Genomic DNA, 14,754 nt, shown 5'->3' on the forward strand with positions numbered 1-14,754 from the left:
CATAGGCTTTGTCCAACGAATCATGGCGGAGTTAGTGTTACTGCAAAAAGACACCATTACTATAACTCTCTGGAGTATCTGGTCAATATAATGGATAATCTGTGGCTCTGCCGAGTCCTATACCTCAGTGGCCGAGTCCCCTAACCAGATGTTCCGGTTTTCAGGAAAAATGGAAAGAGAGCCTGTGAAGCGAATCCGCTTTTGGACGTTAACAATGCGACATTCCATCTTAACTCCTCCACATGTACTGGATTGGTTGAACAGTGCAGAAGAGAACCTCCTCCCCCAACAGTTTTTTTTATTGTCAAGACCAGGATGTAGGGGATCTAGTTTCAGGCTTCTGTTAGGCCTGCTGTATTAGGTTAGGGGAGAGATAACCAAATAGAGAAACAGGATATACAATCGAAGAGTACGGGACAGAATGTAAATAAACGAGCCCAGGGTTCACATTATTCCTCACACTGGATTCACCTCCTATGAATAGCTACACCACCAGAGATAGGAGAAGAGCGATGGAATGAGAATGTTATGTTTAAGGCCAGGAGTTTTACCTGACCACTTGACCTGACCAGGAAAAACTCTGAGCCTGTATGCCAGCCTTCTGCATATCAGTCAATCAATGACTACAAATAGAGAGACACATATGGGTGAATTTATGGACGCTGAAATGGTGGTGATGCATGAGACGATGGGAAGTGATGCATTGTCTTCATTAAATCACTAGGTGGCGGACAAATCAAATCCAGTTTTTCGTCAAACCCTTGCAAGGGAATTAGTGTTGTCTGACTAAAACTGAAGGGGTAGCCTACTGTACAAAATCAAGTAGCTCAATAAGTGTGTAGTGTAATGTGTATTTCAATAATGTCACGTACTTTAGAACTTTCATAATTTGTGAAATACTGCACAGTACTGGCAATATGTTGGCCAATCTTTCTCAGCAGCAATGATACAATGATTTCTGGATCAACTTCTGAGAAGGAGATGTATTGTGATGTCAATGTCACCCTTCATTCCCCATTGCTTTCCACTGAAACATTCTGTGCTGTATTGTGGTGTTCTCTGTCTCTGACCGTGTACCCTGACCCTGACCTTGTACCGTATCCATGACCTTCAGAGCCTTAATGATTCAAACTCAGACCATAGCTGATGATAGTCAATTTATTTAGTCGTACAATTTCAACTAGATATCCACAGCTATGCATTAAGAAATTCTAGTAACCTACTGTGATAGTGGTGTATATTATAAAATATCTTGGTATTGCTTGCTGTTACTGTATTTCTTTAATTAATGATCTCTTAACAGAATAGAATAGAACATAATACCTTTATTTTCACAAGAACTTACAAGATATTTGACAGTATAATATTACACAAATACATTTTCCAGAAACATAATCTATTGTGCCCAGTTGAAGAAAATAAAATCAGTGAGATCCTATCACTCTGGATAGTCAGTCTGTGAGGCTATACAGGGCCTCTCTACTCTATAATACAAGACTGAAAAATAGCATATTAGTTTGTCTACAGTACCATAGTCCACAGTTAACCTTTACAGACTCAATTGAAAATTTGGATTCTAGACAGATGTTTGTCATGTTAGGCCTGCAGATATATAGGACTTTCTATAGGAATAGGAACATCAGCCTTGAATTTAGTTTCAAGTGTTAGTGTTGATGATCATGCGTCTCTCAGCAATCCCAGTAGCAAAATTGAGCGCAGACATTTTGAATACTAAGGTATTCATTTTCTCATTAATCTAAATTTGTCCTAGATTGACCTAGATTTGTACTAGTGGTATAGTGAATATATTTTCCACATTAATCAATCATAAACAGGCGATGTAAATTTGAACGATTCCGCAGGCAGTTCTGGCTATTTCAGGCCTTTATTGGAAAAAAGGTTTAGAATTGGCCGACAGCACCTTCTCTATCAAGGCCATCCAGGAAGTCCACAATTTCCTCAGCTCTGTTTCCTCTGTTGTGGATAGTGGACAACAAAACACGAATACTGCTGTCACGTTGGTCAGTGGATATCATAATTTCTGCTGCCTTCTTGTGGAAATCAATTGACCTGGAAGCATCTTGTTTGGCATAAAACAGATGTTGGGCATACCAGTTGTAGAATTTTTGTAAATCCTGTGGTTCCATTCCTTCTCTATCAAGAAGCAGGTCCTCGAATATCTTATCTGCTCTATCAACGCTGCCAGATTCTTTGTACATGGCAGACAGGTCCAGTTTTGCTGCAAGGGAACTTGGGTAGAGTGCAACCACCTCTTCATGAATGTTGACTGCATTTTCAATTAGACTATGCCTCATTGGGTTCCTTTTCTCTTCTGGAGAGAAAATCTTCCATTTGTAACACTGCGCAAGACGCTTCTTCAGTTGGCGTGAATCAGGGTGTCTCTCCAGGGTCCTTCTTGCCAGGTCAATGCTTGAATCATGAGAGATGTAATCTCTGAAAAATGATAGTAAGATTCCAAATCCACCAAAGCTGTCCAAAGGCTTCTCTGTCACTTCCTCTGCAAGTTTAAGTGCTTCCTCAACCTGGCCACTCTCTGCAAGCCTCTGCAGGTACATCATTGTGATGGTCAAGTGTTCTGGATCCAATTCTCTAGCAATCCGTAGCTGCTCCAACATCTCAGATCGCAGCTTCGGGGTAATGTTTTTCCAATCAAACGATTTACTAAATGCAATGGCGTAACCGCAGCGCAGTACCTTGTTCTCAGGGTCCCCTTTTAAGGCCATCTGGAAGTAATGTAGCGCTTCCTTCCTCTTGCTTACATCGAACTTATTCAAAGTCCAGGCCTTTTCACCCCACACTAGACCTGAGCAGGGGTTGTCCCGCAGTAGTCTGCCCACCTTCTCCACATAGGTCTGGCTCTCTGTCAGCTCCCCTTGGTGATAGTGCACCCAGGCCAGGTTCCCATAGTGGACCACCAGACTTAGCTCCACGTCATCTGGACTGCTTTGGCGAATGGCCTCTTCAGCCTTCTTCAGGCATTGAAGAGCGTCCTCTGTGGAGCCCAGAGCATGGTGTAGGTAAGCCAGGAGGTTGTACAGATGACCCGCCCAGGAACATTGAACCCCCTCGCTGCTGTTGATATCTATCATGGTTTCTCTGAGGCTTTGAAGTTTAGATATGCTGTAGTCCAACTTCCAGGTGAAGTGGCAATCCAAACCGTGCAGACTAATTTTCAAGGAGGTCTGAGCCATTCTGGTAAAAAAAAACAACAACAGTTCAATCAAAATAGTTTAGAACTAACAATGCCTAGGGGAGATATTTCAGACCTGGATTGTATGTGTGTGTGTGTGTGTGAGTGAGAGAGAGAGAGAGAGAGCTTACGTCTTAGTTGGACAAGAGAAAGCCATCTTGTGGAGTTTCAAGAGCAAATGAATGTCTGATTAGATACCTGACTGGCTTCTATCCTGATTTTATACTGGATGGACCACATTCTTATCTTACAATCAGCTGGTCATGCTGTTTACTGCCTCACTTTACAACCAAGTATCAAAGTTTCATTTCTAGCCATAGTTTTGTTTCTAGCAAATAGAGACTAAAGCGAATGGTCATTGCAGACACCATTCCAATAACATCTACATTTAAAGATCAATCAACTGTAATCAACCAACCAACCAACCAATCCATCATCCAAATTACTTAATATTAATTTAGATAACATTTCTGAGAAATTAATGCAAACATAATTCAGCCTTTTTACTCTATGCAAAAGTAAGAAACACTTTAGTGGATTGCTAACTGACCCATTTTAATTGAAAGTCACAGAAATGTTGAGTTAACACGTTGAGCAAAAGTAGGTTTTGTGTATCACTGTCAAGGGGTGCTGAAGGTGGGTGTGGTGCAGGAATCAAGCGCAGGACGCAGAAGCTCAGTCCAAAATTCTTTAGTGAAATGTTCACGGAGTAAATGAGCACAATAAGCCCGGAGGCGAAATAACGGCGCACACAGGCGTCAAAATAAACGGCGCACTAACATGTGCGAAAACCTCTCCAAACACTGGAGGGAAGTACGTAGCTCAAACACCAAAAACAGAAGAGCAATCACACACAAACACAGACACACACAACGAGACTTAAATAGGACACTAACGAGGAGTAACTAGACACAGGTGTACAACATCAAGACAAAACCAAACGAACATGAAACATAGATCGGTGGCAGCTAGTACTCCGGGGACAACGACCGCCGAAGCCTGCCCGAACCAGGAGGAGGAGCAGCCTCGGCCGAAACCGTGACAATCACATCTTAACATCTTACAGGTAAAGTTTATTAAGGTCAGAGAGCAGGCTCTTTCAGGTCCAAGGTCTAGATGTGTTGTACATCAGAGGTAAAGGTTTAATATTTTATGACATTGAGTGTTTCTTATTTTATGACATCACATGTGGTTTAGCTCCCCTTGGTGATAGTGCACCCAGGCCAGGTTCCTATAGTGGACCACCAGACTTAGCTTTTTTAGATACATTTTATTATAATGTTTGAAAGATTTTATGATACGAGTTCTTCTTCTTGAGAAATCAAAACCAATGTCTCATCATCTCATTTTTGGTGAAAGATGGTGAGAGATGTGACATTAATGTTAAATCGCTGTGTGCCCCTTTAAGAGCGCACAAGAGTTATTGGCTGGGCCAGGGTTTCCCAAATTCGTTTTGGTTTTTGCCCTAGCACTTCACAACTGATTCAAATAATCAAAGCTTGATGATGAGTTGGTTATTTGAATCAGCTGTGTAGTGCTAGGGCAAAAACCAAAATGTGCACCCAGGGGGGTGGCCCCAGGACCGAGTTAGGGAAACCCTGGGCTAGGCCAGGGGAGAGAGAAGCCATTATACCTCAGTCGAGATAACCGGATAGAGAAACAGGATAAGAGTACGGGACAGAATGTAAATAAACAAGGCCAGGGTTCACATATTCCTCACACTGGATTCCCCTCTTATTACTATGAACAGATAACACCACAGGAGACAGAATGAGAAGACAGATGGAAGGAGAATGTTATGTTTAAGGCCAGGAGTTTTACCTGACCACTTGACCTGACCAGGCCAAACTCTGAGCCTGTATTCCAGCCTTCTACATGTCAGTCAGTCAATCAATGACTACAAATAGAGACACATGGGTGAATTTATGGACGCTGAACTGGTGATGCAGGGATGGGCAACTACAGTCCTCGGTGGCCTGATTGGTGACACACTTTTGCACCAGCCCCTGTTACCATACCTAACTCCAATAATCAACTAATCATGTTCTTCAGTTTAGAATGCAATTAGTTTAATCAGGTGTGTTAGCAATAGGGCTGCATGAGATGAAGGTGAAGGGATGCATTGTCTTTATTAATACACTAGGTGGCACCTTACACAAAAATCTAATCCTGTTTTTTGTCGAACCATTGCAAGGAAAAGAGTGTTGTATTTGACTAAGACTGAAGGGGTAGCCTACTGTATAGTGATGGACATTCCGAGTCTTTTCGGTGAGCCGGATCATTTTGCTCTGTTCAACTAAAAGAGCTGTTCATTTGGCTCTCAAATGGCTCTTCATTAAGTAGTGCTTAAATATTTACATAAATCCATGAAAAAATAGCTCATCTCTAATGTAAAGCATAACATGCTACCTACCGTTATGTCACATTGTGACATGCAAGTTAAAATAAATGTTTATCTGACCAAATTAATAGATGGCCTGCAAAAAATATGAAGGAAAATAATTCGCGCTTTGGACAGTGTGTGGACCAGAATGATGCTCTCTCCTCAGTTTCTGCAGTGAGGAATTACCATCTCCAGATAATGTTTTTATAACTTATCTACAGATGATTGTTGTCGGCAGCTCAAAAATCAGTGGTAACAGTAGGCTATACAAATCAGGGAGACAAAGAAACGGCTCTTTCACAAATGCGATTCGACGTTCACCAAAAATATCTGTTCAAAAAGAGCCGTTTGTTCGAGAATGACCCACCGTCACTACTACTGTACTGTACAATATCAAGAAGCTCAATAGGTGTGTAGTGTAGTGGGTATGTCAATAATGTCACGTATAATAGAACTTTAAGAATTTGTGAAATACTGTACACTAGGCCTACTGGCAATATTTTGGCCAATCTTGATACTGTGATTTCTGGAGCAACTTCTGAGAATGTGATGTATTCAAAATCAAATCAAATCAAATTTTATTTTCCACATGCGCCGAATACAACAGGTGTAGAACTTACAGTGAAATGCTTACTTACAAGCCATTAACCAACAATGCAGTTTTAAGAAAAATAAGTGACGTCTACTGACACTAGTCACCCTTCATTCCCCATTGCTTTCTACCAAAACTCTGTCTCTGACCGTGTGCCCTGAACCTGACCTTTTACCTATATAATTCAAACTCAGGCATACTCATATTGGTTTACACAGCAACAAATACTAAATACTAGGGTCTCTACAGTGTCTGTTTTTGAAAAAGAAAACACAAAACAAAAATAAACATACACACAGCTGGACACTATAGTCCATGATCATGACATGATCAAACAGTATCTATCTGCCTGCCTACGGTTCAAGCAGGTGGGAACGTGTTGTCATAGTAGACCATTTGAAAACAGTTACTCTCAACTATGTTAAACTAATGAATAATGACTTACTTCATTGTCTGAAGCATTTTGTCACCCTAAATATTATTTAATTTCCCTTTGACAGATTACATTTTCATTTGAGGACAGTTGTTCATAGACGCAGGGGGTTAAATAGTTTGGAAAGTGAAGCATGCCGTTCCCTCCTTACGGAGTTCCCCAGCAGGAAAAGCCTAATAAGGACATGCGGTACGTCACATAGAGTAATAATAGTCCCTCTTTAAGAGGCATCCTCTACTGCCTGCAGACTGAAAACCATTGGATCAGTAAAGATGGAGCCCTCACTGGAGTCCTCCTCTCCTCTCCTGCTACAGAGTTTATGGGACAGGATAAGAGCACAAGAAGACTTTCTCCGCTCTCCCTTGTTCCCCGTCCTGTTCTCCCTGACACTCTATCTGAGCTGCTGCCTGCCTTACCTGTGCCTGGACACCCTGTCCTCCAGAGTAGCCCTGGTGCACCACTACAAGATCCAGCCACAGAGCAGGGTGACCTGGGCAATGGCATGGAGCTGCCTGGCTACCTCCCTGCACACCCACACTGTGTTCATCTTCCCCCTCAGCATTCTTCACTGGTACTGGAGACCAGTGGTCCTCCCTGCCCAAGCCCCTGGGGCTCTTCGTGTGGCCTGGGACGTGCTAGCCTGTCTCCTCCTCTTTGACCTGCAGTACTTTGTGTGGCACGTGTTGCACCACAAGGTGCCCTGGCTCTACCGGACTTTCCATAAGGTGCACCACCGCTACACAGCCACCTTCGCCCTGACCACGGAGCACTCTGGGGTCTGGGAGACCCTGAGTCTGGGCTTGTTTGCGGCGGTGAACCCTGACCTGTTGGGCTGCCACCCGCTCACCAAGATGCTCTTCTTCACCTTGAACATCTGGCTGTCTGTGGAGGACCACTCAGGTTACGACCTGCCCTGTTCCCCTCACAGACTGGTACCCTTTGGGCTCTATGGCGGAGCTCCGCACCACGACCTCCACCATCTCAAGTTCATGGTCAACTACGCACCCTACTTCACACACTGGGATAGGCTGTTCGGCACACTGCTGCATACAGACAAACCGGACACGTATGATGTAGATGTGTTGGATGCTTCAAAAATATGTGATACAGCATCAAGTGGTGTGACTGATGTAAGCCATGCACCAGTGTATGAGGCTAAACAAAGCTGTGTGAAAGACTATGAGGTACAGTTCTGCGGAAAATGAGGAGGACCTTTTCTCTGACCCCACAGGGACCAAACCAGAAATGTGAATGGACATTTGAATGTAGCTCTACAAAGAGTTTGTATCACCTATGTCAGCATTATGTTGTTATATAGTGCAATACTGGGAAGAAAAAGATGGAGGATCATGTGACCAATAGACTATTACTGTAGCTGCTTCATTACAATGAAAATACAGAACATATATATACAGTGGGGAGAACAAGTATTTGATACACTGCCGATTTTGCAGGTTTTCCTACTTACAAAGCATGAAGAGGTCTGTAATTTGTATCATAGGTACACTTCAACTGTGAGAGACGGAATCTAAAACAAAAATCCAGAAAATCACATTGTATGATTTTTAAGTAATTAATTTGCATTTTATTGCATGACATAAGTATTTGATACATCAGAAAAGCAGAACGTAATATTTGGTACAGAAATCTTTGTTTGCAATTACAGAGATCATACGTTTCCTGTAGGTCTTGACCAGGTTTGCACACACTGCAGCAGGGATTTTGGCCCACTCCTCCATACAGACCTTCTCCAGATCCTTCAGGTTTCGGGGCTGTCGCTGGGCAATATGGACTTTCAGCTCCCTCCAAAGATTTTCTATTGGGTTCAGGTCTGGAGACTGGCTAGGCCACTCCAGGACCTTGAGATGCTTCTTACGGAGCCACTCCTTAGTTGCCCTGGCTGTGTGTTCTGGTCGTTGTCATGCTGGAAGACCCAGCCTCGACCCATCTTCAATGCTCTTACTGAAGGAAGGAGGTTGTTGGCCAAGATCTCGCGATACATGGCCCCATCCATCCTCCCCTCAATACGGTGCAGTCGTCCTGTCCCCTTTGCAGAAAAGCATCCCCAAAGAATGATGTTTCCACCTCCATGCTTCACGGTTGGGATGGTGTTCTTGGGGTTGTACTCACCTTCTTCTTCCTCCAAACACGGCGAGTGGAGTTTAGACCAAAAAGCTCTATTTTTGTCTCATCAGACCACATGACCTTCTCCCATTCCTCCTCTGGATCATCCAGATGGTCATTGGCAAACTTCAGACGGGCCTGGACATGCGCTGGCTTGAGCAGGGGGACCTTGCATGCGCTGCAGGATTTTAATCCATGACGGCGTAGTGTGTTACTAATGGTTTTCTTTGAGACTGTGGTCCCAGCTCTCTTCAGGTCATTGACCAGGTCCTGCCGTGTAGTTCTGGGCTGATCCCTCACCTTCCTCATGATCATTGATGCCCCACGAGGTGAGATCTTGCATGGAGCCCCAGACCGAGGGTGATTGACCGTCATCTTGAATTTCTTCCATTTTCTAATAATTGCGCCAACAGTTGTTGCCTTCTCACCAAGCTGCTTGCCTATTGTCCTGTAGCCCATCCCAACCTTGTGCAGGTCTACAATTTTATCCCTGATGTCCTTACACAGCTCTCTGGTCTTGGCCATTGTGGAGAGGTTGGAGTCTGTTTGATTGAGTGTGTGGACAGGTGTCTTTTATACAGGTAACAAGTTCAAACAGGTGCAGTTAATACAGGTAATGAGTGGAGAACAGGAGGGCTTCTTAAAGAAAAACTAACAGGTCTGTGAGAGCCGGAATTCTTACTGGTTGGTAGGTGATCAAATACTTATGTCATGCAATAAAACGCAAATTAATTACTTAAAAATCATACAATGTGATTTTCTGGATTTTTGGATTTTCTAGATTCCATCTCTCACAGTTGAAGTGTACCTATGATAAAAATTACAGACCTCTACATGCATTGTAAGTAGGAAAACCTGCAAAATCGGCAGTGTTTCAAATACTTGTTCTCCCCACTGTATATATGTATATGTGTGTACGTGTGTGTGTGTGTGTGTGATGTGTTATTTATATTTTACATGGCACTGTTATTCATTTCACAGATTATACTATATCTAACAATCAATGGGTATTGACATTGACTGTCAATCATATTTTGCTTAGATTTTTTACTAAATAAAACACAAACAAGAAAAGCTATCTCAAATGTATCGTGTGTGTACATCTTTAAACCAGAAGTCAAACTGTGAAGGAGAGCACACTCACTCACTATGAGTACACCTACTGTAATATAAATACGGTATCAAAGCAAGTACTGTGTAATGACACACAGTACAATAGCGTAAAAATGACTATTAAACTGTAAATAAATAAGTAAATGCCACCATAATAGGAATGAATGACTGAAAGAATGTCTGAGTTTCTTACTGTTGATCATTCCTAAAATAACCGGGTAAATTACAGTTTTCCGTTACAGTGTATATACTGCAAGGAGGAAGCGCAGTCACAGATTTAAGACCAGTATTTCCTGACCAGTATTTCCTGTTTCAAGACCGAATGGAAAACTGCCTGAGGACCAGTACATATTATATATTATTTATAAACTCACTGAAATTATGCCTCCCTTCCAACGGATCAGTACATTTCAATGAACTCTTGGCAGAGGTACCGAAACTAAAACATTACTCACAATACAACTGTCACGCAACATCCTCTGTGCAAAAATATATTTCCAAACAAAACAATGCATGGAAATAGGGAATCATGCCTGATTATATAATGTCAGGATCTATGTAGTAGGGTGCCACAGTGTTTGTCCTCTCACTTGGTCATTGGAGTATTGCAAAAGCAAACTGAAGTATGTGAATACCATGAGAGTAGGATGGGTTTTGGGATGATAAATGCACATGAATCCATCAATGCAAAACTAAGAGTCGCATACACAACGGGTTAGTTTTGGGAATAAAGTGAACTGTACCAGTCCCAGCGAAGAAAATCGTGGTTTGTCATTTTCCATTTAAAAACAATGCTTTAGATTGAACTTTCATCAGCCCTTTTAGTGCTAATCAAATCAAATCAAATGTTATTGGTCGCATACACATATTTGCATAATGCATAATGCATGCCCACCTGATATCCATATCACGCACCTGCTACTCCCTGTTCCTCTCCTTCACTTTCCTTTTATTTTCACCCCCCCCCCTCTCTCTCTCTCACACCCACACACCCTCTCGCATTGGCTTCTGATATTTAATTTAGTTATTGTCATGACCTCATACTGTAGGGCAGCTAGGAACCATTCCCCAGTTTATGCTCCTATATCCTGAAAAAACTTTCCCTGACTTTCCCACCGATGACAGCGTTTCAAATCACTGATGAAATAAACAGATGTTCATCAGATGTTTTTAAGACAAAGACAAACACAAGTAGATGCCAGAGACAGTGAATACAATAAACTTGTTTTTTGAAAGTGACACATTTTTCCAAAGATAAAGTACTATCATGTATCCTAATTACACTGTAATATAGCTGTAATTGTAATATATATATAGGCTAATAAACTGTCACTGTGTTGCACTGAGCTAAACAACTCAGGGTGACTTTCACTTTCACTATTTCCTGAGTGGACAATGATATGCTTCATACCATGACATATCAGAAGCAGGGTTGGGGTCAATTCCATTTCAATACCAGTCAATTCAGGAAGTACTCTAAAATTCCAAAATCCAATTCCAATTCTCTTCAATGCTTTTCAATAAAGAAAAATTGGAATTCAAATTGGAGATTTGTTCACTTTCTGAATTGACTGGAAATGGAATTGACCCCAACCCTGATCAGAAGTGGATATTGAATGGTTTCATTCTGAGGTATTTTTGGTTGTGTTGATAAGACTAGCTCAACATGTGAGTTAACGGAAATAATACAACCTTGGTTTGTTACTAATCTCCTTTTTGTTTGCAAACAATACACTCAAAAAAACTTGGTTTCATTGGAAAAAAAGCTGCTATTTAGAACCTAAAAGTGTTCTTCAGCTGTCCCCATAGGAGAACCCTTTGAATAACCCTTTTTGGTTCCAGGTAGAACCCTTTTGAGTTTAATGTAGAACCCTTTACACAAAGGGTTCTACATGGAATGCAAAAGAGAAATACTTGGAAACAAAAAGGGTTATCTTATGGGGACAGCCGAAGAACCCTTTTGGATACCTTTTTTCTAAGAGTGTACATCCTATTCATTACAGTAATCCTGAGCATCATTTTGTCATGTGAATGAGTAAGTGAATGCTAAGCAAACACCACGGCAGACACCCTGGTAAAAGCAGTGGTGGAAAAGGTACTCAATTTTCATACCTGAGTAAAAGTAAAGATACCTTAATAGAAAATGACTCAAGTAAAAGTGAAAGTCACCCAGTAAAATACTACTTGAGTAAAAGTCTAAAAGTATTTGGTTTTAAATATACTTAAGTATCAAAAGTAAATGGAATTGCTAAAATGTACTTAAGTATCAAAAGTAAAAGTAAAATTATAAATCATTTCAAATTCCTTATATTGAGCAAACCAGATTTTCTTATTGACGGATAGCCAGGGGCACACTCCAACACTCAGACATAACTATAATCATTTAATGTAATTATCATTAGACATATTCCACCTATTATTAAAAGAGTTGTGGCAATGTCAGACCCATCCAATAAACACCAGTAGAGCCTGTTGGCGGCCATATTGGAAAATGTTTATCCTATGGTTAAATCAGCAATAGCTAGGCATCATGGTTTAGACTTTTCCTAGCCTCATGTAAAGTTCGGTGCACTTATTATGTAGGCATTTAGCGTAAATGGGTTACCTGTACCTCCTTGCTGGACGTAATGCATTCCTATGGGATTTCATTTGGGGTGCAATGTATGGGGCAGATTTTACATCACATTTTACAACACTAGACATCACTGAATGCATCTAAATCATTTTCCAAGTGTTTTAATGTAATATATTTGAAACGGCTACAAATCTCAACAATTCAGACAGCTTTTTGGGCATATTTTTACCACTATTCTGGTCATATTTTGCTAAATACATATAACTGATATACATGGACAATCATTTTGGGTTGTCCTCATTTTAACACACATTGTAAGCCAATTTTTGTTTTATTACACAAATTACGTTATGGCCATGCAAAATCAATGCAGTTCCTCCCCATTGAAATAAATGGCGGTCATGTTGAAAATTGGATGCTGGGACTGATTATAGACAAAGTCTATGATGACTCTATATACCGTAGCTAAAAAAATACTTTCCTAATGGGTTTCCTTGTTCTGTCTTAAATTTGGAGTAGTCATCATCTAGGGTATCACGTGGTAACAGAGCACATCCCAATACTCCCGAGTGGCGCAGCGGTCTAAGTGCTTGAGGTGTCACTACAGATCCCCTGGTTTGATTCCAGGCTGTATCACAACCGGCCGTGATTGGGAGTCCCATAGAGCGGCGCACAATTGGCCCAGCGTCGTTCGGGTTTGGCCGGTGTAGGCCGTCATTGTAAATAAGAATTTGTTCTTAACTGACTTGCCTAGTTAAATAAAGGTAAAATAAAAATATATATATATACTGCTCATTCTGTCTCGATGTACCCTAAAATAATGACATGTATGACCTTTGACCCCCACCCCAGGTGGGACCATACAGATGTCATTACCAATACAATTGTTTCATACCTTAATATGTGTTGTATTATGAAGTTAATAATATCAAATTGCCTTAGTTTGAGAAGATTGTTCCCTGATAATAGAAAATTACATTTTATACCCTCAATCCTGTTGGCCCAACTAACTGCATAGGGGTCATGATATATAATGCAGCGATAACCACATTTAGCTACCTCCGATAAGTGGCAATCATACCAAAATATAACCCACAGACATGGACCTTAATGAAAATCATCATTAGACTTTGTCACCCCAAAGTAGACAAATATTAGACTATGGACTAAAATAGTTTTTTCGTATAATTGTCTTCATGGTTGATGCGGTCTACCCCTTTTCCTCTTATGGAGACAATTGTGACATCTCTAGATTATATCAGAAAGTATAGGTAACATTGTTTTGTGGTGGCTAACCACTGGTACATTTCTTCCATCACTTTCGATCGACATCAACTGCAGAAGTGAGAGTAGACAGACAGGATAATGAGCAGAGACTCAAAATATCACTCAGGATGTTTCTGTGTTCAGTTTTCTTTCTCAGACAGAATCCGAAACCAATGGGGAAAGTTTGACCACTAGCCAGCTGAGAGAGAGGCATGAGAAAAAGGAACTTATGTGTATCATGTGATGCCATTATTGTAAGTGGGTCATAACACATACATTACCCCATGATTTGACAACTGATAGAAAGGTTTTATACACATATACAGCATACAGTACAGTACACACACGCACGCACACACACCTTGTGGGGACACACAATTCAGTCCCATTCAAAAACCTATTTTCCCTAACCTAACCTAACCTTAACCCTAACCCTAAACCTAACCCTAGCTCCTAACCCTAACCCTAAAACTAACCCTAGCTCCTAACCCTAACCCTAAACCTAATTCTAAAACTAATTCAAACCTTAACCCCCTAGAAAAAGCATTTGACCTTGTGGGGACTAACACAATGTCCCCAGTTGGTCAAATGTTTGTTTGATTACTATTCTCGTGGGGACTTCTGGTCCCCAAAAGTATAGTTAAACACACACACACAGAGGATTCGACTAGATAATACAGGTAAGTTTAAGTTGTTTGAAGTAGTTGATTTTTGCAGATAAAGGTTGAAAACAACAGGGCCAGAGCAAAAGTTTCTGGTTTACTGAATTTAATTACAACCTGAGATTAGATTATCTACTTGTGTATTTAGCTGTCTGCGTGATCACAAGTTGTTGATTAAATCAACTCATCCCGCTCCACTTATAACAACTAGTGCTCCAACCCTCGGCCCCAATGGACAAAACAAATTCTATGAAGATGACTCATGCTGGCAGCGTAGGAACAATATTCCCCACCCACCTTCCCTCAGCCATTTAATTTTTATTGCGCGGGTGTCCAAGTCCTAGGATTTTTTTTAATTTAACTTTTATTTAACCAGACAAGCCAGTTGAGAACAA

At 41.1% G+C, this 14,754-nt stretch overlaps 2 protein-coding genes and 1 pseudogene across 3 annotated transcripts in view; 1 reads left to right on the forward strand and 2 right to left on the reverse strand.

Annotated features, from left to right (window-relative positions):
* Positions 1 to 1,901: 1,901 nt before the first annotated feature.
* LOC311110765 (interferon-induced protein with tetratricopeptide repeats 1-like) lies at positions 1,902 to 3,368 on the reverse strand (the record flags this gene model as incomplete). The annotated part of the gene is made up of 2 exons (XM_084153328.1): positions 1,902 to 3,213; positions 3,343 to 3,368. The coding sequence occupies 2 exons, from the start codon at positions 3,366 to 3,368 to the stop codon at positions 1,902 to 1,904; spliced, it is 1,338 nt and encodes a 445-aa protein (XP_084009454.1).
* A 3,523-nt stretch (positions 3,369 to 6,891) lies between these two features.
* Positions 6,892 to 7,824, forward strand: LOC311110774 (cholesterol 25-hydroxylase-like protein; the record flags this gene model as incomplete). The annotated part of the gene is made up of 1 exon (XM_084153339.1): positions 6,892 to 7,824. The coding sequence occupies one exon, from the start codon at positions 6,892 to 6,894 to the stop codon at positions 7,822 to 7,824; it is 933 nt and encodes a 310-aa protein (XP_084009465.1).
* A 6,026-nt stretch (positions 7,825 to 13,850) lies between these two features.
* The window catches only part of LOC311110529 (tumor necrosis factor receptor superfamily member 6-like), a 35,355-nt pseudogene continuing 34,451 nt past the window's right edge, over positions 13,851 to 14,754 (reverse strand). The window contains exon 11 of the transcript in view: positions 13,851 to 13,896. The product of the transcript in view is annotated as a tumor necrosis factor receptor superfamily member 6-like (transcript). The remainder of the gene's footprint in view (positions 13,897 to 14,754) is intronic.

The sequence above is a fragment of the Coregonus lavaretus genome (genome assembly GCF_964263955.1).
Source record: "Coregonus lavaretus genome assembly, chromosome: 36".
NCBI classification, from domain to species: Eukaryota; Metazoa; Chordata; class Actinopteri; order Salmoniformes; family Salmonidae; genus Coregonus; species Coregonus lavaretus.